Here is a 24,821-nt window from a genome sequence, read left to right as displayed (position 1 = left end):
GGCAAAAAGCCTTCTCGTAGCGACAGGACTTTCTCAGCATGCAACAAGTCCAAAATGCCACCCCAAAATAAACTTAGATACCACTTTTCCAGTTTAGTTATGTATGTACCCATCTCAATCCTGCACTCCCCTCTGCATGTGCTAACAGCATAAAGCGAAGCAAGACATAAAGGTCCAGCAGATTACCTAAGGCGCTATAGCAGATGTCTAGATCAAAACCACATTCTTCTTACCAAAGGACAGCATTACCTTGAGTTCAGATTCACGGCCACAAAGATGCTGATTCTTCTAAAGTCAGTGAAGACAGTGAGACAAGAGATTTTACTTAAACTATATATTTTTACATAAAACAACTTTATGTTACAATAAAATCAGATAAAAATCACAAAGTTATATAATAAGTTCATAAAGAAAAAAATCAAGTTTTCCTTTTATATATATAAAACCCAGCATTTACTGCTACTAGGAGTCTAAATGTCAACATTGTCTATGGTCAATTTTTTTTTTTTAAAAAAAAAAGGAAAAGGAAAAAAAAAAAAGAAGAGGAAAGTACTTTTTCACAGCAGACAAATGACGAGGTCAGAGATGTTTTTACAATGATTCAACTGTAGTAAACACTTCAGTTTTCATTAAACCATATCCTAAATATAAGAAACCCAAACAAAAAATATACATTTAGAGCACTGCAGTGTTTTCCCACAGTTGTGTATCAACAAACTGTCAGTCATTCACTAAACTTTACTTGAAACAGTAAAAACAGGGTGTATGTTTATCTTTAGTACTAAAATCTCATAATAACCTAAATATTTTGGTATAGCAGACCACACTAAAACACTCTCAGAACTTTCAACTACAAGGGATATATTCATGTTAAAAATGATGTGCTTTGCTTGTCATTCATGATGAGTTTTATAGAATATCGTGTTCATGATCACTATTAGGCAATTAAATGAAAACATCTAAATGCTGCAAAATACTCCTTTATTGAGCATAGCTCCCTCTTCACATAATCAAGTTAATCAATGCACTGCAAACTTAGAAGCTTAGTTCACAAATCTTACATTATCCATCTTTTTAGCTAGTATATGGCTAAAATAATTATTGCTGACTAGTGTTAAAAAACAAAACAAAACCAACCCACACAATGTAACAGCAGGCAGATTTTTCCCAAGTGCCTTTCTTGTATGTACCATTATTATTAGGTAACTAAATGATCAGAAAGGAAAAAGAAATCTATTTCAAAACGTGCATATAAAATTTTTGGAGGTATAGGCACCTTCATCTGAAGACTGTATGTTTAGGCTGGTTTTTTTTAAAAAAAAAAAAAAAAAGAAGAAGAAGAAAAAGAAGAAGAGCTAAGACAGAACACAGTAGAAAGTCAAACAGGTTAGACATCCAAGATCCCCCAGGGATGCAAGCCAAGCCCTCCCAGCCAGGACCAGCTCTGCCAGCAGCCTGAGGGAGAGCTCTCCTTTGGGAAGCACCTTCATCACATTTACCATTTACCTCCTGACTCTATTTCTCTTCAGATACCTTACCATTTACTGCAGAGAACGGTATTTAAGACACGCAAACTTCATGGCAAGTTTATATTCTGATAATGACCCTAAAGAACTGCCGAGCTCCTGGGGGTGCAGGACTCCAGGCACAGCGTCCCCAGCCAGGGCTCTCTGCCTGGAGATGTGTCTGGATTAACTGTTTTGTGGCTATGTATTGCTTTGTTTGATACACAGGTGCTTGTTGAACATGATCCATGGAAAGAAAAACTACCTTACGGTGGCTCTGTCGTACCTGCTGAATCACGCTCACAGCCAGACCCCCACCAGCCCAGCTCCCTCCCAGCACCCCAAAAGATCAACCTGCCCTTCTGCAAGGACTCTGCTACTGCTGAGCCTGTGTAGGATGGCAACAGCTTTTCCGATTTTTGACTGAAAGTGTCTGACCATAATCCAGTGCCGTGCTGCAACGCTCTCGCGCCGCACAGCTCTGTGTGCGGGTATTTGCCCTCCATCCCTCACACTGCCACGTCTGTGATACGCTGAGGGCTTTTTGATATTTACAGGCTTGACAAGCCCAGAACTGCCTGGACAAAGGCAGGTGAGCTGATGGATCAGTGTGGCCATCCTAGACCTTTGGCACATCCACAGCTTGTGGTCAGAGCACATCTTTCACTGAAGCTTCTGCTGAAATGGTTGTCAAAGTTAGCCGCTGCTGATCCTCCCTTACACCCTTTGACTTTGGACTCAGCATCACTCATGCACTAAGCCAAGCAGGACGTTTCACCCTGATAGTGGTTTTATCATTGCTAATCCATAAGCTCAGGAAGACAGCACTATATTCTTTACAAGCCATTGACGCTTTGAAGGGTTTTGCAGAGATAACTATTCGGAAAAGCCTAAAAAACCCCATGGGCTTGTAGTTGAGAGACTCCCACCACTACGAGGTGGTGGCTGTAACGGGGAATTTTCCTTCTGTCATTTATGAAGCAGCCAAAGGTGGCAAAAAATTGACAAGGGAGAAAATGAACGCTTAGGGGGAAAAACAAACAAAAAAAAATAAACAGCATGCAGAAGAGTGCAGAAGTCTATGGACAATTTGTGCCCTGCTGAGATGGGGACATGGGCTCCCCATGCCCGCCAAGCTACCGAGCAAACACAGGGTGAGCACCTGCCTTAACTCCCCAGATGCTTTTGCTGATGCTCTTCGAAAGCGACGGCAGTGGCAGAGACAGCAGGAGGAACAGCAGAAACCCTTCCCTGCTCTTCTTAATTAACTGGACAGCTTTAAAAAATGCTCACCCTAAATCACTCTCATAAAAATAAAATCAGGCGTTTGTGTAGAAAAAAGGCATTGTCTAAATAACATTTGTTTTCTGGGCACTGATTCACCCAGTGTAAAACTATTTTTAAAAATGCTAGGATACAGAAAGTGAGAGGTGGCACTGAATTTCTTACAGAAAAGACAGTTTTCTTCCAGTGAGCCCACTTAGTGGAGGAGACACCAATTAGATGTAGACAGGAGAACACGAGAAAGTACTAATTTTGCTGAAAATGCACATTTAGGCCAAACAAAACTACTTGCGGAGTCAAAATCAGCAAATAAATATTCAGCCAAATAGGAAAAAAAAAAATAAGCGCACAAAAGGTCAACCTATTTTATTCTGGGGTGTGAAACAATGTTTCAGTTCTTCATTTTGAAATAATTTATTCCAGAGATGAGGCTAAGGTCATCTTCCAAAATGTGAAATAACATATCTAATGGAACATTCTTTCCCCTTGGAAATAATTATCTCCATGCATTTTTACGTCACAGAATATTTCTAGCGGTTTGTTTTTGTTTTTGTGGGGTTTTTTGTGTGCTAATACCTGTTTTATTCCTCATTTTGGCCACCAAAACCAACCCACCCCCACCATTATTCAGCAGCTCTAACACCAGCCCCAAGGAGCAGCTCACTGGAAATGCCAGAAGGGAGTAAGACGCTCTCCAAGCCGGTGGCACGACAGGCCAGCACAGAATTTTCTTCCCGTGTACCAGGGGGCCAGGCAGGCAGGGTGGGCAGCAGGGCAGGACGTGAGGCTGACGGGATTCGGCACAGCGAGCGCCAAGTGCAAGACCTTTATAACGAAAGACCACGTCACTGAGGTAGGATGGGTCCTGTCATCAACCACTTCGAGGGAGAAACCTGTGTCCACAGTTTGCCCAGCACTGTATTTGAATAACAAATAAAGCCAAGCTCTGCAGACCCTCTCTTGGACAGGGATGAACATTTCTTGGCCCCAGCGGCGTTTGTGGCTCTCCCTAAGCAGGTGGCTGCCAGCTGAGCACAGCTCCTGCCTCAGCAACGGGCTGGAACCCCAACGCACACAAAAGGAGGAACAAATGCATCCATGCAGTGGTGTGGGCATTTTGGCAGAGGAAGGCTGGCCGCCCCAGTGCTCCCGCCAGGAGGGAAGAGGCATTTCAATGCCAGGATGGGGAGCAGCACGGGGCTCACAGGTTGGCAGGCAGGTGTTATTGCTGGGCCACCACAGAGCATCAAGGAATAAGCCGTGTGTGACACAACGGTCCCCACGCAGCAGGAGCACGGGGCTCTAGTCCTGGGGCAGGGATGGGGCCAGGCTGGAGAGGGGAGCTGCAGCTGGTGTCCAAACGCTCCCGAGAGCACGCACGGCCTCTTCCTAGTACACTTTTGGCTTTTAAAGGGGAAAAATACAATGAAAGAGAGGGAAAGGTTAAAAGAAATGGCAGTCTGAGAGAGGGTTTTAAGTGATTGTACACAGAAACTCTCAACCTACTGCTGTTTGGAAGGAAAAAGAGAGAAAGAAGGTAATTATAGCAAGACCCTGGATGCTTGAAGGATGGAGTTTCCCACAGCGTGTAGCTGTGTACAGGCATCCCCAACAACCCAACAGCAGGGCAACAGCAGATACATACATCTGGGGCAAGACTAGAAAGATAGGGCAGGGATTTCTCTAAGGACATCCCCGTTGTTCCTCTGATGGGCAGGAAACACCCAGAAATAACCGCCTGTGTCAGCACTGTGCACTGGTTTAATGTGCCAGCATTAAACTCCATCTGCTAAATTGATTCAATCCCCTAGAAACACTTTTCTTAGAATTTAAGAGTGGCTTAATACACTCCTAATGAACCGGATCTGAGATAGACCTGACTAAAGTGAAAAAAAGATCTGGATTAACCCCAATAAAATAAAAACAGAGTCCCTTGCATCCCTCTAGTCAGAATCACGTTAAAAATAATATTTTATATTCAAACCAAGAAGGAAGCCCTAAGATTGATCAACAGAAAAAAAGGAAACAAGATGGAGCAAGGTCCTTGGTGCAAAAACAATCAACCACTGTGACAAGGAGAGCCCTGACTACCCGTATTGCTTGCAGCTCTTAGTTGTGTTATTCCCTGGTTCCCAGCTGATGCTGGGACTGGCTCGTCTGGGAACTCCAAAGCAGCATGGGAGGAGAGGAGAAGCAGGACAAGCTGCCTGTGGAATGGCGGTGTTTATCTCACTTGCTATCAAATAAAAAAAATAAAATCTGAGATTACTTGTGCACAACCACACACAGTTTCTGACGTCATTTTCAGTTTTGAGAAGTCTGATCTAACCCCACATTATGCAACTGTTGAATCTTCCGTGCTGGCAAAGTCTAATTTTCACACGCCTACATGCTATGTACCTGATTTTTATTTTTATTTTTAAATATCGACAGCCTACAGCAATCTTTTTTAAAGATCCTTAAGTGGTCATAATGGTTACGAAAGGTCCCAGCTTCACATCCGTTGTTTAAAAGGAGCAAAAGCAAAAAATACACAAAGTCCAGTCTAAAAAAAAACAGGCAATGAAGACAACTCAACAGTAACAGATGAAATGAAAATTCAAGGGACAATTGGAGACAGAATCTATCTCTAGCATGGGGATTATATAGCTGTGTGCAAAAAGTATTCAATGCACGTTTCACCTACAACTCACCTTTCTGTTAAAGGTCACTTTTATAACTGATATGTGCCAAGAAAAGAAAGCAGCCCCTAAATAAAAAGAAAAGCACGGCCATTTTCTATCAGTCACTGCTGGAATGCACTGACGCGGTGCTTAACCAAGCTTTCGCCTGAATTAAGCAAATAATAATGATGTCACTTCAACAAAAGTTCTTGCCTGAATTAATTCAGATCCCATGTCAACGGACTCTCAAACCAGGTTATGGAGAAAGAAGAGAAAGAAGCTGAAGGCAGTCCTCGGAGCAAGAGCAGAACTTTGGCTGAATTCTCCTCTCTGGCCCTTTTTACATCCCTGTCTGGAGAGTGAACTTCCTTCTTGCTGAAGCCCAGTGCATGACCTTGCATTTCTCAAAACATATTTAGAGCTGCTGAATAATCAGTTTGAGAATACAACAGTAGTTCTGCGTTCCAGGTTGGAGGTTTTTTTTGGACTGCCTAGCCTGGTGACTAATTCCCACCCTACCGACAAAGATATATGAGGTGAGAATGCAGAAATCATAGGAAAGGATTTTGATTTCATGTGGTCATGACCCTGACGGTCTCCTGGGCAGGAACTTACTTCTGAGAAACACGTTCAAATAACCTTGTATTGCTTTTTAGATTGTCTCCTCCTTCCCTACCGCAGAAGTTAATCAACAGTGATCAAGTTGCACCGAGCTGCGGGTGCCCTGTGTACAAACCAGCAACATAACGCTTTTTAAAATAAGTATCTGGTCTCAAGACTCAGGTGGGCATTTTTTAAGAGATGCACATAACAACAGAACTATACGGGTCCAAAACTGAGGGCCAGAGATGATCTTGCTAAGCAAGAGAAGCTGTCTGCACCTACTGCGTAAGATACATGACTTGGAGAGCTGACATTCATTTCTACATGGTTGACTTTGGGCTGTACGGGTCCAGGCAAGCACATGCAACTTGTATTGGAGGTTATCTGAAATCCACTGGAATTTTGGGGTGAATCAGGCCTGATTGACACGGTCCCTAAAGCTACTGGTATCTGTGTGAAGTGATTCACTCGACTGCAGCTCATCACAGGCACATTTTACAAACTGCAGGAGCTTCAGCTAATCTTCCCTCTGTTCCACCAAGGAATAAAAGTGGATGTTTCTAGGATGTTTCTGATAGTCCGGACAAGAAAAAGACTTGTTTTCTGTTTCTATGGTTGCAACAGCCCTTAAGAAAGATATAAATTTCCCTGCAACAACTAACTGCATATTCATTTTAAGGTAGATCTAGTTCCAGATTCCTGAGACAGAACCCTCTACCTGTTCCCAACTGCACGAAGCCAGAGCAGCAATATAGAAAGTTTCTAATCTCAACAGAATTCAGTGAGCAGCATGATTGGTTTGGAAAATAAACAAAACCAAAAAAAAAACCAAAAACCCCACCAACAAAAACCCCCCACAGCAAATTTTCAGCCTCTATGTACAAAAACAATGCAAACAAGTGGAACATTCTAGTTATATTTTGTAAAACACAACGTTTGGGATCAACGAAACATCAAACATCCAGAAAAAAAAAAAAAAAAAAAAAGAAAATTCTATTGCCATCTAATTGTCAACCCCAAGTTTAGACAGTCCTTGTCGGAAATCATGTAATTCATCTATCTTCCCGTCTAGTACATCTAAAAAATTCTTTAATTCAGTTTTAAGGTTGGTCTGCCTATGTTTGCTCTCTTCGACTTCTGTCCTTAGCGTTCTGACTTTCTCTTCGAGATCTTTGTTCTTTTTCTCAGCAGCCTTAAAGACAAAAGAGAATAAGATGAATCATAGAGAAGAAGGATGAACAGCATTTAATAGGGTAAAGCAACAAATGACAGCTGGGCTGGAAAAGTTTGACTTCTGCAAACTGATTAACACAAGCACCTCTGAGAGCAAGTGACATGTGCTAGTCAGATTAAAAGGAAAGAAAGCCCATGCAGGAAAGGACACAGATTAACTGGAAAAGATGCTTTGCATCAGATTTTGTCATTTGGTTGATATCTTAAAATTCAGCTGGATTTAAATCATGCACTGTGCATATCTTTCTGTCGTTGCTACAGTTGCAGAATTAGACAGTGTGCCACCAATTACATACAGAATTATCTATGGTGGTTTAACCTCGAAAAACAAGCTTAGAAAATACTGCCGGAGGAATAACGCTGCTTTATTCACTGCTTTTTGGATTTTTTATTTTTTTTTAAGGTTCCACTTTGTGTGAGCACTCAGGCAAGGGATGGGGCAGCCACGTAACACTTCCCTTGCTGCCGTTCATTCTATTATTTTCGCCCCTCGTTAGCTCTTCTGCCTACTGTTCTCCGTTTCATGCGTGTAAGCACATGCTTATTCTCACCAGAAGCCACAGACGACATACTCTGCCATACTGAATCAAACAAAAATCCGTATTTTAACCATTTTCAGCATCTGCACTCCTCAGCACCCTTCGAAATGATTTTGGATAGGTTATCAGAGTGACGGCTTATTTGATTGATTGGATTTCATTTCACTGGTGAGACTCCTTATGTTTGTTCTCCTTTCATGTATTAATTTATTGCATTTGCACAAGCCTCAGCTTTAACAAGTGACGCCCAAAGCCCAGCTGCCGGCCAGGGCAGGGCTGTGGCAGCCCAGTGAGCTCCACTCCAAGCCAGCACCTCCCAGCAGAGGAGCCGCATGTGCAGAACTGGGCCACAGCGAGCCATGTGTTGCTGGAAAGGAATGATGCGTCATGTAGACGCATCCTCAGGTGAACTTTTTTTTTTTTTTTTTTTTTTTTTTTTTTTTTTCCCCCCCTGGTGGCGTGCAGCTACGCTCATCTATTTCTTTCCCAAAAGCCTTCCCTGGTGCCACTGCGACAATTAGCCGCAGGTCTTGGAGTGCTGCTTGACACACACATGGCTGTGGCGCAGCTCCACAAGCCCAGAGCAGCAGAAATACGGGATACGGCACAGCCTGGAATCTGCAGGAGATAGATGCAACACAATCTCAGGCAAACCAAATTCTGCAAACAGCAAGGCAAAGAAATGAAGCTATTTAATTGCTCCTGTGCTGGGAAGGGCACAGTGTATTTTGCATGTCATTAGCATTTATTTTTTTTTTTTAACAAACCGGAGCTCTTTTGCCTTCAAACACTGAAGTCTGAACAGAGAAAAGCATATAGTTATGAGAAAGAAAGTAAATGTATCAACTATTTTAAAATTAATTTAATTGCTAAACTGTACCTGTAATTGTTGAGATACAGATTCACATTCTGACATTAGCTGTGGTATAATTTCACCCTGCTTTCGGAGCTCTTCCAGTTCCTTTGAAAACATAAAAGACAAAAAAAATAAATCAGTGCAAGCCTCAATTTAAAACATAATGAAAATTTGAGAATATGAAACGGCTGTTCATATTTTATTGTATTCTGCACGGTATTTGGATGTAAAATAATCAAAATAGCATGTCTGCATTCCAAAACACATGGTAATTTTCTACCAGAATACATTTTTTTTCCCTCCATTTTTAACTTTGTATTTCTAAAACAGACAATGTAACCCAATCTCTAGCATGAATGCCATTATCTTAATGAAATCTTAACCTAAACCACATACCTATGCAAAAGATACTATTCAATAAGAGAGAAATCTGAAGGGCTGTAATGCTACAAGCAATTTATAGATGGTAGCAAAGAGCAAATTAGACATGAATTTTCAGTGATATATGGCAGCAAAAAAAGGCCAGTGGCGTGATGAGCTGCATACATAGAGGCATCATTACGGAGCACAGCTGTAATGGGCTCTGCTCCACTGTACAGCTCTGAGAACCCCCTTCCCACTGAAATTTGTATTCGGTTCTTGGCATCACTGTCCAAATGGAGAGGACGAGCTGAAAGGAGTTCATGAAAAGAGCAACGTGACTTGATGGGAGTCCATGTCTCTGATGGTGATTAAGACAACTTGAATACATTAACGCCACAAATGAACACCAATGTGGGGAGTAGGGAAAGACTCAAAAGAGAGCCTGTACGTTTTTTTGTGATTGTCAGAGCATCTGAAAAGCACATTTACATGTCCAAGAGAAACTCTGTGACTTGACTGAAGGGAGCGCCAAGATCCTTCTCCAGAAACTGCCCATGTAGGTGACGGTCTCAAGAGTAAGCCGGTGTATTCCCTCTCTGAGAGGTACCGACACAGGACACAAAGCCAGTCCTATCCCAAAGGCAGATTTCTGGGCTACGAAAGTTGATTTCTTCCCTAACAGGTGAACTTACAGCATCATACGAATGTAACAGAATCCGTAAGTCAAGCTCTTCCACAGCACAACACCATTTTCCCTCAAGTCCCCCCCAGTTCCCCTGTTCTAAGTACATCAGCACTCAGCACTTCCAGTCTCACCCAGATTTCCAAAGAGTCCAGTGTATCCTGGAGAGAATGTTCCTTTCTTCCAAGGTTTGCCAAAAGCACCAGTCCATTACTAAATTCTTTTTCTGAGAAATTCTATAATTCCAGGACAACTCTAACCGCTTTTATTGTTTTCTCCCATTTTTTCAGCATCAGTTTACATTAATATAAGGTGACAAATAATATAAGATGACAATATAATATTACAGATTTTTTGTGAACTGCACTGAAGAATTTAACTAACGTAAGAGTAACTATATCCAGGCAATATCCCAGCTGCTGATATAGGGGAAAGGAAGTGTAACACCCTTTGTTTTAAGATACGAGCTCCCACGCATAGATATCTGTATATACATAAATAATGCCTGGGAGCTCACACCTCTAAACATAAATATATATATATATATATATAGTAAATATATATAGTATACCAAGTACTATACTGTATGCTTACTATATATAGTATAATACCGTGTGTACATATATACACATTTTTATATATGCCATCTACATATACACTATATATATAGTATATATATGCACATATTTTTCATATGCCATGTACCATATACTATATATATATATATATATACACACTTTGTATATGGCAAATAGCATACTATATATATAAAAATATAAATATTTCACTAGATAGCTCTGTCCTGATTCCCACATCTTTACATTTCTCTCTCATTTCCTACACGAAGAGGATATCATGGCAACATCTCTGAGCAGGCTTCATGCTGGTTTGGATTGCAGACCATGAAAAGGTTACTTATGGGTGGTTTAGAGCTAATCAAGAACCTGCTAGTGTAAGTATGCAGTTTGAAAGCAAGTTAATATACTGTCAGTGTAAATGGAAGATAGGCATGTAATATTCACAAGTCAATCAATTTTCTGGTTCATTCGGTACTATAAAAATGCAAATCTTGAGGAAAACGCTAGCAGAGAATAAGGATTATTATACATGTTATTATCATAGAAAGGTTGGGAAGAAAGCATGACATTTTCCTTTGAAATATGGGGCTGAAAAACATATATTTATAACAGTGCATCAAAATCCATCTCCCTAAACTATTTCCTTGTGCCATCTTAAAACCCCTTAACAGCACTGCTTTTAAGAGCACCAGCAGAGATACTGTAATGGCACACGGCAAACTTTAACACACCTGCTGACAGCTTTTTCTCTTCAGCCAGCACAGAGCATTTGGTCACTGGAATGAATGAAAAAACCACGGATCCCATTATTTTCCCCACTGTTCAGGAGCTCCAAGCCATCAACGTCACTCTCCTTTGAAAAATGAACACCCTGTATGTCAAAAATGTCAAACTGGGGTACTCTAAATGAATCTGGATTTCTCACTCTTGGTACTAGTGCTGAGATAAGAGGGAGGCCAAAAACCAGCAAAGCTGAAGACTACGAGCCATCCAGCAAGAGAATCAAGACTTGTTACCCAAATGCCAAGGTATTTTGTAAATGATGACTTGGGAATGACGGTCCTGATGTCTATGGCAATTCAGGGCATGGGGACTGGCAGACGAAACTGTTCCCAGCATACATCTGTCTGTCTTTGGGCAACAAATTTCATCACTCCAGCTCTTGTAACAGGAAGAAAGGGTTATATAACTACAAGTATCGTGTTCGCATAACACATCACGAAACTGAGATTGAGGGACTCTATCAAACTGTTGCTAAGGAGCTGCACATGGAAAATCCAGCAACAGGCAACACCTTGAGACATTGGGCTGCTCCTAGTGGTAGGTGAGCCAGCCCATAAATCTACATCCCGGAGAAGCAGACAGACCCACCCAATCTCTAAAGCATGACATTTCTGTGTTCAGGGCACTTACCAGCTCTTTGTCCTGAAGTTCTGTTTCCAGTTCCTGGAGACGTCTACTCAGCTGCGCATTTCTTTCCTTCTCTTTATTTATTTCATTGCACTGTTCCTCCAGTTCTTCAATCTTTAAGAAATGGCAGACATTAGGTGAAGTTTTTCAAATTTCTGAAAATCTGGGGCAGGACACAGCTGACGTAAATGGGCATTACTCCACTGAGCAAAGGGAAGGCACAGACAACTTGAATTTGTCATGGATCTGTTTCCTTGATCATAGCACTTGATTCACTGCAACAAAATCATCACTTCTTTCCTTAAAAAGACCCAATTTACACATCCACTAGGAAGCCCTGGGATTGTGTTTATTCTCTGCTGCACAGTATCTCATCTAAGTACTCAGGAATGAACAAAACACTGAGCTGCTAAAATAAGCAGAGCTGGGGATAAAAATCTGCACTTCACTTCTATGAAACCAACACAGAACTGTAACGGATGGGTTTTCTTAATGCAGCAAGGAAAAGAAATCTCTCCAGCACTCCCAGCTTTGCCTCCTCAGGGGTTGCTGTTATTCTAGCTGGAGTATATGGGACAAAACATCAAAACTTTGCGGGGAGAACCAGCTCAGAGCAAGGTAGGCTGCTTTGTTCTCTTACCCAGGGATGTGCTTTGCTCCCTCCACACCTCCTCCTGCCAGCTCTTGGACTTAGCTCCCAGAAGATGCACTTCCCACAGGCCGATGGGCCAGCTCATTAAAGTATGTACTTTAATTCTCATCTCTCTGCTGCTTTGGGATTATAACTTCCCTCATCTGAAGGTAGAGCAACATGCAAAAAATTCTGACCCAATTAATAAAGGAGAAGAAACTTCCCAGGGCACTGCAGTCGTGCAGTGTCAGCGCCAAGCAAGGAACCTGCTTGGGGGAAAAGCTCAGAAAACCTCTCTGTATAGAAAAAAACAGCATTATACAGACAGCATTGCTGCACAGTCTGGCTAGTCACTGGTATGATGACTTTGCAGCTGTATTAAGGCAGTATCATAACTAGGCTACAGCTACCAAGATGTGGCACGTTTTATCAGCTAATGAGAACAACTTTTCTCTGCAACGGTATATAAAAGCAAAAAACTACAGCGCAAATCATGGTATTTTCTTATAACATACTGTTCCAGTCTCACACTTTCCCCTATCCAAAAAAAGACTGCAGATAAGAATGCAAATTGTGTAATAACTAATATTAATTTGCTAATGTAACATCAGTTAATACAGCTCTGGTTTGATCTCTGAATTACATGACTGTGCGTACCTAAAATACATAGATAGAGTATATCAGTATATCAGTAAAAGGTTGCTCCACATGGATTTTCAGTGCTGACAGACAGCCCAGGCCACCTCCAATGCTGAAATACTATTTGCAGCCTACTGACATAAAAAGATATGAAATTCCTTCTGTCTTTGAAAGCAAACACTAAATCAAAAAAAAAAAAATCCTCACCAGACTGATACAATCTGATCTCTACTCCAAACGTCCCAGTGATCCATCTAAGTGAGCAGGAAAAGGATCCAGCTTTTCCAAAGACATCTAAGATGAATAGAGTGAAATTATCCCTGCAAGCAGTGCTACAGAAACCAGGCTCCCCTGTGCCCTGGTTGGTGCCAATCCTGTGTGGGGCTGTTACAGACAGCACAATATTATTTGAGGGACAGTACCACCGACTACTCTAAATTGAGGCTTTAAAAATTTAAGTATGAATTGTTCTTTGCTGTAGTTGCCGCTCGCCCTTGGTCTTACACTACTGAAAACCACTGTGCTCGCCAACAGGGGGGACAAGGCTTCGGACAACGCCTGTTGGCAGGTTTCTGGATGAGATGTGCCCAGCGTTAGTGCTGGAGGACCAGTCTCAGCCCCCAGTGCTGAGGACATAACTCATGTCTTCATTCCCCTGCCCGCCACTGGGATTTGCTTCTAATACTGCGTGGCTCCCAGCTTGGTTCCCTGTGGGTAACCAGGCCATAACCATGCCTTCTGCTCGTTCATCATCTGGCAGTATTTAAGTGAGCTTTGAAAGAGATACACAACAGTAATCCAAAGCCTTTCTGTTTTATCACCCTGGCCAGCAACTCCTGCTGACATCAAGTATCCCAAACCAAGAGGCAGGGAGCTTCACGTGATGTGGCAGCACCAGCCCTCCCGCTGACCCCCAGCCCTTTGAACTTCCCTGCCCACTGTGTGAAGAGGGATGCAGCTGCCTTAACCCTCCTGTCGCCCTCCCTTTCAGAGACAAAAATCCATCTCCTAACACACACAAAGACAAAGCAGCAGCAAGAGAAAGAGAAAGAACAATTGTTGTTTCTAAGAGAAAGAACAATGGCAGGAGCAGCTAAGTGGAAGAGACAGCTCTCCTGGGGGTATGCTCTGCTACCTTGCTCCTGAGCTGGTCGTTTTCCTCCTTGCAGGCTGAGAACTGCTTCTTCCAGTGCTCGATGCTGGCCGCCGACTCCTGCAGCGCCGTGGTCAGCCGGGCGTTGCTCTCACGCAGCGTCTGCAGCTCCGTCTCCCACTTCTTCACGTTGGATGAACTGAGAAAAAAACCAGGTCCCATTAGGTGGCTTCGCCTTCTAATTCTGCCTATCATTACTCTTTACCCGACTGCAAACTCATCCACCCACGGTGTGTGTTTACCAATAATTTAAGATCAGGAATACTCAGATGTAGGGATCTGCCTTTGGCCACTGCCTGCCTAAGGAGAACATAAGCCTTAACTTGTGTGTCTCTGTCAAAACAAAGGGATCTATCAACTCCAGCATCCCTGACCTGTGTGCCTGGAACAAAACTCAGAGCAGGCTGTGGGGTTAAGCAGACACCCCCGTTTGCAAACAGGGGGTTCACCCCAGCGCTGTGCACGGTCTGTGCTCGCCCCTGTCGTCGGGCACCCACCGCAGTGCAGACCCGGGCATGTGGCACCCACCCAACAAAGCGACTCCACGCACTTGCAGATGGGACAGTAAGTCAGAACAGAAGATGTCGGGGGCTGACACTAACTATATTTGGTATTTTTTTTAAATGTTCAGCCTTAAATATAAAAGCGTTACGTAATGATGAAGAATTAAACTACTCATTCCCCAAAGCTTCCAGCTGCAGCGCAGAGCACAAGATTAGAGACTGAATGGAAAGAAGGCTTTGAAACTCCCTACATGCTAGCTGCTACTTGCCTGTGGAGGTGTCTTCAGCAGAAGGAATGAGCAAACGTTATGATTTGAAATAGGTTATGCTACTGAAATGTCAATAGAGAGGATGTACTTCAAATATAATATATGCAACCTTAGAATTGCTCACTGGGTAATGCTGCTTATGGTGCTGCTGCCTTATTTTTTAAATAGCTTTTTAAGAGTAGCTTAATCCTGTTATATTTTCTTTCCATTCACAGATATATTCACATGCAAGAGGCAGACAAGGCAAGAATCCCAGTAGAGAATGATTCTACTTTAATGTCGTAACTTTGCATATTGCAATGCCTGTATTTTCACCATGGCTGCAAATTACTCTTCTCAGCATTTTTCAAATAATTTATCAAAGCAAATAGCAAAAAAATTGACTTCAAGGGGCACTGTCCACAGCTTTAGAAACATCCCCCTAAGACTTCTTAAAGCAGCCCAGTGAAATTTCTCACTTCAACTTTTTATGGTTCATTCCCTTTTATAATTTTAAATATCCGTATCTATTTTCATCAAAGTAATTGTAGCAAACTCAAAGAGGAAGAGAGATTGGCTTCACATGTTATCAGTAGCAATTGCTCTCCCATGGCTTTAATGTTATTTCTGTAGCTCTGAAACTTCACAAACAAAGGTGGTTGCAAGAGTTGGCATCAGCAGAATAAAAGAGACCTGATTTCATCACAAACTAGATCAGGAAAATTCTAAACGGTAACTATCTCTCAGCTCAATACCAGGAGGTAGTTGCTAAAACCTGCTCATTCACCCATTCTGTTGTATCATTTTAAATTAATGCAATTATATTCGAATAATTTCTGTTAATATCATTAGCCATCAGATAATTACAGCATGCTATTCCAATGCCGTTTAGGTATTAAAGGAACTTCACCTCTGAGCTAGAGCGATTTTTAATTTATCATTCTCAGACTTGAGATGTGCCTCAGCAGGACCACCATGTGATGCCTTCTCATCATCTGTCCCGTTCACACTAGATGCTCGAGTGGAAGATGGTGTTTCACGTCCAGATTCCTGCAGCACAAAACACAGATGATTACTGGGTGTCACCTGCATCTCCTGCAAGACCACAACACCAATTTCTTTGTAATCTTGATCCCACACCACCCTGCTGAGACCTAGGCTGCATACGTTCTCCTGGCAGAACAGGGGTAACAAACACATACCCGTTACATCTTGGCAGCAAAGTCGGTCTGTTTAAAAAGAATGAAAGAATGATAATGATACACAAAATGGAAGTTTAAAGCGTTAACATTTTTTTGAGTGTTTAGCTGACAAGGCTTGTGTTTTCTGAAGGTTGTTTGGGGTTTTTTTTAAGATAATGAAATAATACAGTGCACCTGGAAGCAACGTCCAAACCAAAAATAAATAAATAAATTTAAAAGATACTGCTCCTCCAAAGAGATACCATTCATACAGTGCTCAGTGCTGATCACCAACCGAGAAGAAAGTGAATCATAAAGGCCAACCATGACCAAAGTCTTTAAAAAGTGAGTATCCACAGTCAGCCTCTCAGATCAATATTTGTGGACTCCACAAAGGGGGTTAATTGCAAGACTAAGAGCATTCAGCAGCTTTTTTTCTGATCAAGTCCTCTCTGACCAAAATTCATCTAATTTTCCTCCAAGCAGGTTATCCTCTTGCCCAGGCCAAGAACACCTGTTGAACAGGGTTCAGTCTTACCCAATGCAATGCACATGAAATTACAGCCAGACAGACAGGGAGACTGGGACCACACTCAGTTTCTTCAATTTGTAAGATCTCCCCGGACACAGGGGCACCTGGCTGTATCAAGGTGTGCTGTCTGGAAAAGCATATGGCACAAAGATGCAACAGGAGCATCTTCCAACCGCTCACTACAGCCCCGCCTCTGCTCCCGCAGCCCGGCTTCCCATCAGTCACAGCCGGGCAGCAAAGTCAGCCTCTCCACTGGCAAACCGAACTCCTACAAAGGTACATTGCCAGATGGCAAAAATGATGAACCTCATTTACTTACTCCACTGACTGACTTTCCAGTGACCCAAACTGTGTGTCACAGTACAAGTCAAAGGACTTTCCCTGTTATTACGTAACAGCTCGAGAACTGCTGAAAAAAAAATGACATTTAAATGAAGGCAAAGAGCATGGATGGATGAAAAATATTCCTCTGACAACGCTAATGTCCAGCAGCTAACAATTACCTTTGGCAATCTTCATTTTATATACTTTAAGCTTGCTGCCAGAAGCTGGTACAGTCCATTAGAAAATTTAACTTTAAATTATTTATCCTGTATGCACACAGGTATTAAAACTGAATTACAAACCTGGGAATGATTGCTTGAGGTCTCAATTTTCTCTTGAGATCTGTCTCTTGCTAGTTTGGCAGCTTCTTTTACTTCCTGGAATTTCTCTGCAAACTGGAAAAAGCATGAAAGATATTTATTAAAGTTATTTCTCGTCTATTAAACCGTTCAGATTACTGTCTTTACACAGTTCGCAGAGCTCCAAAAGTGAACAACTAATTTTGATAATTTAAAATTTTTGGCAAGAAAAAGCATTTTAATTCTTTGGCAGGGAGGTTCTTTCAAAAGAAACGGGGGGTGTGGTGTGTGTTTCTAAAAGAGGGACATCTCTGTAGCTCTGGCTGATCACAGTAAGAGCCCAGTGGAGAAAAAGGAGCTATTAGTGTCTCCTGGTTTGATTTGGTTTTATTTCCTCCCCTCCTCTGTTTCACTTGGTGTTGACAGTCTATTAAAGTTGAAAGTACAAAAGACATATGCTTGGATTAAAAAAAAAACAAAACCTATCAGTGTCTTCTATTCCTAAGAGCAAGTCAATTAAATTAAAGCATGCAAATGAGCTCACCCGCAGGATGCAAGCAAGGGGTTATCAAGACACAGAAAAAATGTGAAGAAAGTAGATCTGAATGTATGATGGGGCCATTTGAAAACACAGCTCTTCTGGTTTGATTTTCTTATTACTGGCAAAAATAAAGGTAGAAGACTTCAGGGAAAGGCTTGGACACTTCCTGTAAGAGGGTTACATCAAACTGGGGGAGGCAGGGGAAAGGGAGATAAAGATGAAAACCAATGATCCCAAGTGCTACGAGTTACTGTAGGACATCTGCTCCCAAGGCAGTCTGGGACTTCTGAAATACAAGTATCATCACAGCATTTGAAGTTTTAAAAGGAGGATTGCAAAGACGGAAGAAAAGGCATAACACACCATTGATTTTAATGAAGGTGTATCCAGTATAAGAATGGGTAACTGTCTGTCTGCTAAAGCAGCTTAGTCTTGCATGCCTGTGTTTTGAGAAACTTGAAATGCTAGAAAGACATATTTAAAGTAAAAATATAAATAGATGTATTTTATTGCACAGTTTGTGAATGAAAGGATTGCCATTATACTCCCAGATAATTCAGAACACTTATGAAAAATTGTAAATAAATGCATGAAAAAAATAATCACATTTTATAGTCAAGGAATGGGAAAAATCATTATCCACTTACTAATCTTAGCTTCTAACTTTCAGATTCACAGCAGGTATTTTGAATGCTCTCGCTCTGTAAAATGCTAGGACTATAAAGACGGATAAAACAAATCTTCTCCAACTGGTCTAAGAGAAATCTGGATTTATATGTGGAGGCACCTGCGTTTTGTATAACACACACAAATGGAAACTTCCAACAAACACACATACATCATTCTTAAATCCCATGGACTAGCACATTCTCAAAGCCAAGTGAAATTGCAGATGTAGACTACGACCCGTGACGATGCCTATGACTGAAGATCGAGCTCTGCAATCCAGCTGTTTTCTGTACAGCAGCTACAACTGCATGTGCAAAGCACGTGGTCTCGGATGGCAGTAGGTGCTGTCTGATGGCACATGCAGTCACTACACACACAAATGACTTGATTACCTTTGTAGCCCTATAAAGATCACGAGGAACAACTACATTACATTTTCGCCTTAAGTGATTTAACTCCAACTTTACACAAAATGTATCTCCTGCTGTGAGAAAGCAGCTATAACAAACTGATTATTTCTAAACATTCTATCAACAGTAAGTTCTATGCTTGGGTTTCTTGCAAATAGTTTTGAGTCTCTCTTTTACAATAAATCTTTATGGGCAAGTATGAAAAATTTATGAGGGTTCTTCATGGAGTATATGAAATATGGGAAGACAAAAAGAACTGGAAGTGATCTATCAAATTTTATTTTTGCAGCTATCTTCATAAAGCACACAGGAGGCTGCTATGAAAAATCATGTGAGCTGAGAGGAAAAGGACATTTTTCCACACGTCCATAGTAAATAATTATACACGACTGAGCAAAGCTAATCTTCAATATAAAACCAATAATGATCTCACTCCACAATAGATTTCAGTCATTGTCTCTAGTTCAACAACACATGTATTTAACACATTTGTTTTTTGAAACAATTACAAAATAGCTGATTTTTTCACCATTTTAGTGACAGATCTTCTGCTTTAAAAGTCAAAATATTACCCTTCACTCTTATCATTGTTACAAACTTAAAGATGGCTGTAACAGAAGCGGTGCTGAAAGACTGTCTTTGGGTTTTGTTTACCCCGTACACTTGGAAACAGTCAGTGCGTAAAGAGTTCTGCCGCCTCTTCTTCTTCGTTCTTAGCTAATTAATACCTGCTAGATTTTACTAACAGTCTATTTTTGAAAGCTGTGGAGAATCACTTGGCTTGTTATGAAATTAAAGCCTTTCACTTGATCACTCTGAGTGCAACAGCACGGTGGTGACAGCCCAAACTGATGCAGCATTACCAACGCTAATTGCTGCGGCAGCAGACCAGGCGCTTCTGAAACTATCCAGATCCCGAGGCTGTCTCCGAGAGCGATGGCATGGACAGTGTCTAATCACTAGCAGATATCATAAACAGTTTCTCTCCAGCACCCGATTTCTTCTGTCGCAAACATAATTAATCGACAAATAATGGATACTACAAAATCATGTACCACCTCCAAGGTCTAAGTTGACTTTGAGTTAGCAAACCTTTGCACCAATAGGGACTGCTTTTTACATGTGAAATCTCCTGTTAAAAAGTGAAATAATCTTCTGTTTAGTCAATGAAAACTTGGTAAATGTGGTCTCAAGGGGCAGGTATAAATACCCCAAACCAACTAAAAAAATCATCATGTTCTTTCTCTTTACTCCATCTTCCCTTTCCTCCACCCTTGTCCTTGGCAGACAAAATTCCCCAAAATTAGCAAAAAAACCCAACCCTGAAGTAGGAGAAATTCCAACTAAACACCACCCCAATAGTCCATGAGGGCTGCTATAGGGGAAAACCAATTCTGGCTCAACCAGACCCAGTACAATGGATTATCTGACGTGTCCTGCCATGTCCCAGGAAGCTGTGAGACTAAGCTGCAATATGGGAAAGATTTGCTGCTACCAACGCTTGTGAAGGCTTTTAGTCTAAAACTGCTGCAGCCCATGAACATGGTTTGATTCTGAGTCTTGGCCAGTGAAATTTAACGGGGACTCAAGGATGTTACTGTGCACTGCACAAATTATTTAAAGGCTGTTCAAACCTGCAGTCAGCTTGTCACCTGGAGAAATACATATATATGTATTTAAATAGGCTTTCTTAACATTGTATACGTTTAAAAGCATTATTTTGTATATGTGTAAATTTTAAGCTCCCGATCTGGCATTACATTTTACGTCTTCTACCGACAAATTGTGCCAGTGTCAGATGAAACAGCTGCTCCCACCCAAAGCAGTCTCATAAATATTTCATCACCCTCTTGGTCTGCAGAAGGCTGGGTGATGCGACGTTCCCGTTGGGGAGCACCACCGTGCCGCGACCCACAACGCACGCGTCACTTTCTCCGTGGCCTTCTCTCAGTGAGCCCTCAGAACCGGGCAGATTGGTAGCCAACAAGACTATTTAGTCCAGAAAGTGACCAGCAATTTGTTCCGGCACAGCCAGTGTGCTGACAGCACCGATGCCAGTTGGACTGGGAGGGGCAGGCTGTGCTCTGAGCTTTCTCCCCTGCAACACAGCACCTGGAAAATACTGCACGTATAATGTACATGCACGCAGCGAAACAAAGTCCAGTGCTTCCCAGAGGCTGGATGCAGTTGCTTTGCGATGAGCAAAGTCCGGGCTTGCTGGGTTTCTCACCTGTATAAACCTTTGTCCCTATGCCCTTGACTACCTCCAGCTCCTCACACAGCACATCTGCGTCAAAGCATCCTGAACGATAGCGGAAATTTCACTTAACCACTTCATGTGCAAAATACATCACTACCTTTGCAGCACCAGCCCTGCCTCTTCATCATACTCAGGCACATCACGAATTCTCTTTTGATTCCCGTTTCAATTTGGCTGGAGCAATGTTTAAATAATGGCTTGAGACCTTTTTGAGGCACAGGGTGGGAAGGGGGGGGAAAAGGAGCATCTGCAAGTCTTGCAAGAGGGGAAAAGGACGCTGACTGGGACATCAACTCTAAGCCCTGGGATTCTCCCAATCAATGTGAATGGTAATTGGGTTACTAGGTCACTGAATGCAGTTTTCATTAATGGCTCATGTTTAATTTGAACTGCTTTTCCCTACAGGTATGGATTAATGCTTAAATATCTCAGGAGAAGCAAGGCATTAGAAAGAGACAATCTTTTATTAGGCCAACCAATATACTTAAAAATGCAGACATTTTTAGGCACGCTAACCTCTTCTCCTGTCTCATTAGTTTTCACTGTTTTCAGCAGACATTTTTCAGCTTTATTTATTTATTTATTTTAAGACAGAGCTATTGATCTCTGGTTTAGTTGGAGTTTTAGTGTGTCCTTCCAATTTCTGACTAAAAGCTTCAATTATTTCCAGTAAAACTGGCAAGCTTTATATCTTTTATAAGAGTGTAATTATACCAACATAAAACGAAACTCGGTTTTACTATTCCAAATACACTTGTACATCTGTAATTTCTCTACCATCTCTGATCTTTCTTCCTAATGGTTCAATAATTAAACTGAGGAGCATGGATGATAAAGGATATCTTTGTTCCGTTGCTTTGCATGCTGTAACAAACCAGGTTTTCTTACATTTTCCAGCTAAGTAACTGTCAGATTTTTTTTTTTTTAAATAGATCATCTCAAGCCATTTTCAGAAGTGCTCTCCTTCAATATTCTGACCAGAAAAAGTCTTTCTGCTGATTTGGAAAGCTTTTCCTGCAAGTTGAAGGCTGTATTACCATCAGTGGGCTCTTCAGCAGATTTTGCAGTGCAAACAGATGTGCAAACTGATCGAGAGAGAAACATAGCTGGTGCCAAGGCCCTTGTGCCCACACAACATGTTTTCAGATTGCCTCTAGTCTGGCCACATGAACATTAAAGAGCTGCTTTCTGATACCAGCATTAAATTTATTCTAAGTGCACGTTTTGACAGTTTTAGAGAATATCGTAAAATCTCTCAGATTAGGGTGCAAGGACCTCTGAATGTACCTTGTGCCTCGTTACACCTCTCTTCTCCTGAGCCACCCTCAGCACCACTGGCTCCACGTGGCACATGGTGCATGCTTAAAACCAGCCAGCACCAAGCTACCCCATGATCACCTGTCATGTTGCAGACGTATGATTTCAGTAATCCCAGATTAAAAACTACTATCCAATGGTTCTAATTCTTTCATTCGGTGTCTAAAGGTTGCACTGTATTACGGTTATCTGTCACGCTAAACAAACTATTCCCCTAATTCCTCCCATATTCCTTATTACCTACTATGAACCCCTCTTTGCCACAGGAGTGGAGAATGTACACAGGTGAAATGAGCAGTTCACTACACTTGAGCAAGCATCATAAAATATAACCAGCACCAGCACCTCATTTTTAAAAAACAGTCTTGCAAGTGATTCACTGGGTGGCCTTAGCATCCCAGGAGAGCACATTATTGCCACAGTACCGTTATGGACATCCCCAGTCCAAAAATAATTTAACATGAAAAGTAAAATATGCTTTACCTTTAAGAAATACTTACCAAAAAAAGGCAATTCTCTTGAAATTGCAAAAACTCAGTAAGACAAACTTAGCAAAATAAATGTGTATAACGATTCAGTTGATGAAAAAGTCCTCCTTCTACTGCACCGGTCTGCTTCTGCTATTTTAGACACTTCAATAAATATGTTGTTCTCCTGATTCTTTTCTTATCAAAGCACACGAGAGCACAGCAACATGAGAGCCTGTGCCCCATGCCCAAGGACACATGTTAACTGACAAAACCCAGTGCCAAGTAGCCATACTTCAGGTGTCAACTGTGTGTTAGATACGTAGGGATTTTTTTTTTTTACTACATGAACAAACAAACACCTCAGCTGCTTGATGAGCACTTGGCAAGACCACTAATCTAATGAGTGAGGATGTATTTTAAACTGCTGGTTATTCATGGCAACAGGCAGCTCTAGACTTTGCAAGCCTGCTGCTGCAGTCAGTCCCTGGTCCAGGGAAGTGTCGCATCATTACCAAATCCATCGCCGGCTTTGCCCTTTGAGAGAGGCAGCTCCGCCAGCAGACCCGGCGTCAGACCTCCGCGGCTACTCATCCCCCTGTCGCTGCCACGACTCACTGCCACCTCCTCAGGTCTGTGATTAAGCAACTTTGTTTGGGCCAGGGCTGCAAATCACACCACCGAGCTGAAATGCCAAACCCGCAGTATTATTTGAACCCAGATGAGTTTAGGCAGCCTCTTGAGAGCATGGCCCCTCCAACAGCGGTATCTGGGGGCTGGCAGCTCCTTCACCTCGGTGACCGACCAACAGCAGCAAGTCACCAGAACACACATTTCTGAGGCTGGGAGAGCAACTCTCTTCCTTCAGACACGTTAGGCAGCCCTAATGCCCACAGTCCTGGCATATCAGTGGTTCCCTCTGCTTTCGGTGCCACTTTCAGCTGAAATAGGCACATAGGCCAGGGAGATGCCAAAAAGTTCAGGTTGTTCCTGTAAACATCTGAAAACACGAATGATTTCAGCCACGCTGGGCAAGATACTGTCGAGATCACCTCACTAGTACCATCATCAGTGGTCAGACTTAATTTATAATGGTGACTACGAAGTTTGCCATACTGCCTGCTTCTGTATATACAGACACTGAGTAACTATAGGACGTATGGGCAACTCGCACGGATGAAGAGGACTCGCAGAAGCATGCAGCTCAGAAAAGGTCAGATGCATACAAGCGATTCTTCATTAACAAAAAATTCAGGGAGCCCTGTTACCTTCGTCAGCTGCTGCTCCGAGGGAAAGCCCAAACCAAACACAGTATTCGCTCTGCTGTCCGCCCACTGGCCAAACTTCTGCGAGGTTTTAGTGAAGGTCATGTTAGGTGTGATTGTGCTGTTTATGATCACCTGTTTAAAAACAGATCAAAAAATAATTAAAAAGTAGAAGCCACACTGCAAGCGCATATCCTAGCAACAGTATCATCCAAAGCAATCAGCAGTCTAAATTGGGAAATTGCTGTATTCAGCAGACTTTTTTCCCAAAACAAAACAGTTTCTGTCTTGTCTTACTCCATGCAGGAATTCTGAAGTTTTGTCTTCTTTTCCAAAGCATTATCATGGTCCTGCAGTTAAACACAGCTGCAGGAAGTCTGAACTCAAAGCAACAGCAGGGACAGGAGCTATAAAACTATCCTGGCAGAAATGCTGATGAAAAATCCTCTTTATTCAGCATCACAAAGGCACATGGCTACTCACACCGCCCCGCCAGGCACTGAGGATAGCCCGAGGCCTCCAAGCAGGGTGTCCACCAGCAACACCTGCCCTCATACTGGAGGAGCAAAGATGTATGTCTGCTTTTCTCCATTTGGCCTCAGGCCTCCACAAGTAGGATGCCAGAGACATGTCAGAAATTAAAAAAAAAAAAAAAAAAAAAAAAAA

The 24,821-nt window shown here is 42.0% G+C and overlaps 1 protein-coding gene across 1 annotated transcript in view; it reads right to left on the bottom strand.

Moving 5' to 3' along the window:
* Positions 1–319: 319 nt before the first annotated feature.
* Positions 320–24,821, bottom strand: part of HOMER2 (homer scaffold protein 2) — a 41,089-nt gene continuing 16,587 nt past the window's right edge. Inside the window, exons 3-9 of the mRNA XM_026856083.1 lie at positions 24,159–24,290; positions 17,230–17,322; positions 15,801–15,940; positions 14,122–14,278; positions 11,720–11,830; positions 8,708–8,788; positions 320–7,247 (exon numbers count right to left, since the gene is read on the bottom strand). Of these exons, the coding sequence (XP_026711884.1) occupies positions 7,059–7,247; positions 8,708–8,788; positions 11,720–11,830; positions 14,122–14,278; positions 15,801–15,940; positions 17,230–17,322; positions 24,159–24,290 (903 nt within the window). The 3' untranslated portion in view covers positions 320–7,058. The remainder of the gene's footprint in view (positions 7,248–8,707; positions 8,789–11,719; positions 11,831–14,121; positions 14,279–15,800; positions 15,941–17,229; positions 17,323–24,158; positions 24,291–24,821) is intronic.

This window comes from Athene cunicularia (genome assembly GCF_003259725.1).
Source record: "Athene cunicularia isolate RWA chromosome 10 unlocalized genomic scaffold, athCun1 chr10_part1, whole genome shotgun sequence".
Taxonomy (NCBI): Eukaryota; Metazoa; Chordata; class Aves; order Strigiformes; family Strigidae; genus Athene; species Athene cunicularia.
This window is presented reverse-complemented; position numbering and strand designations above follow the sequence as displayed.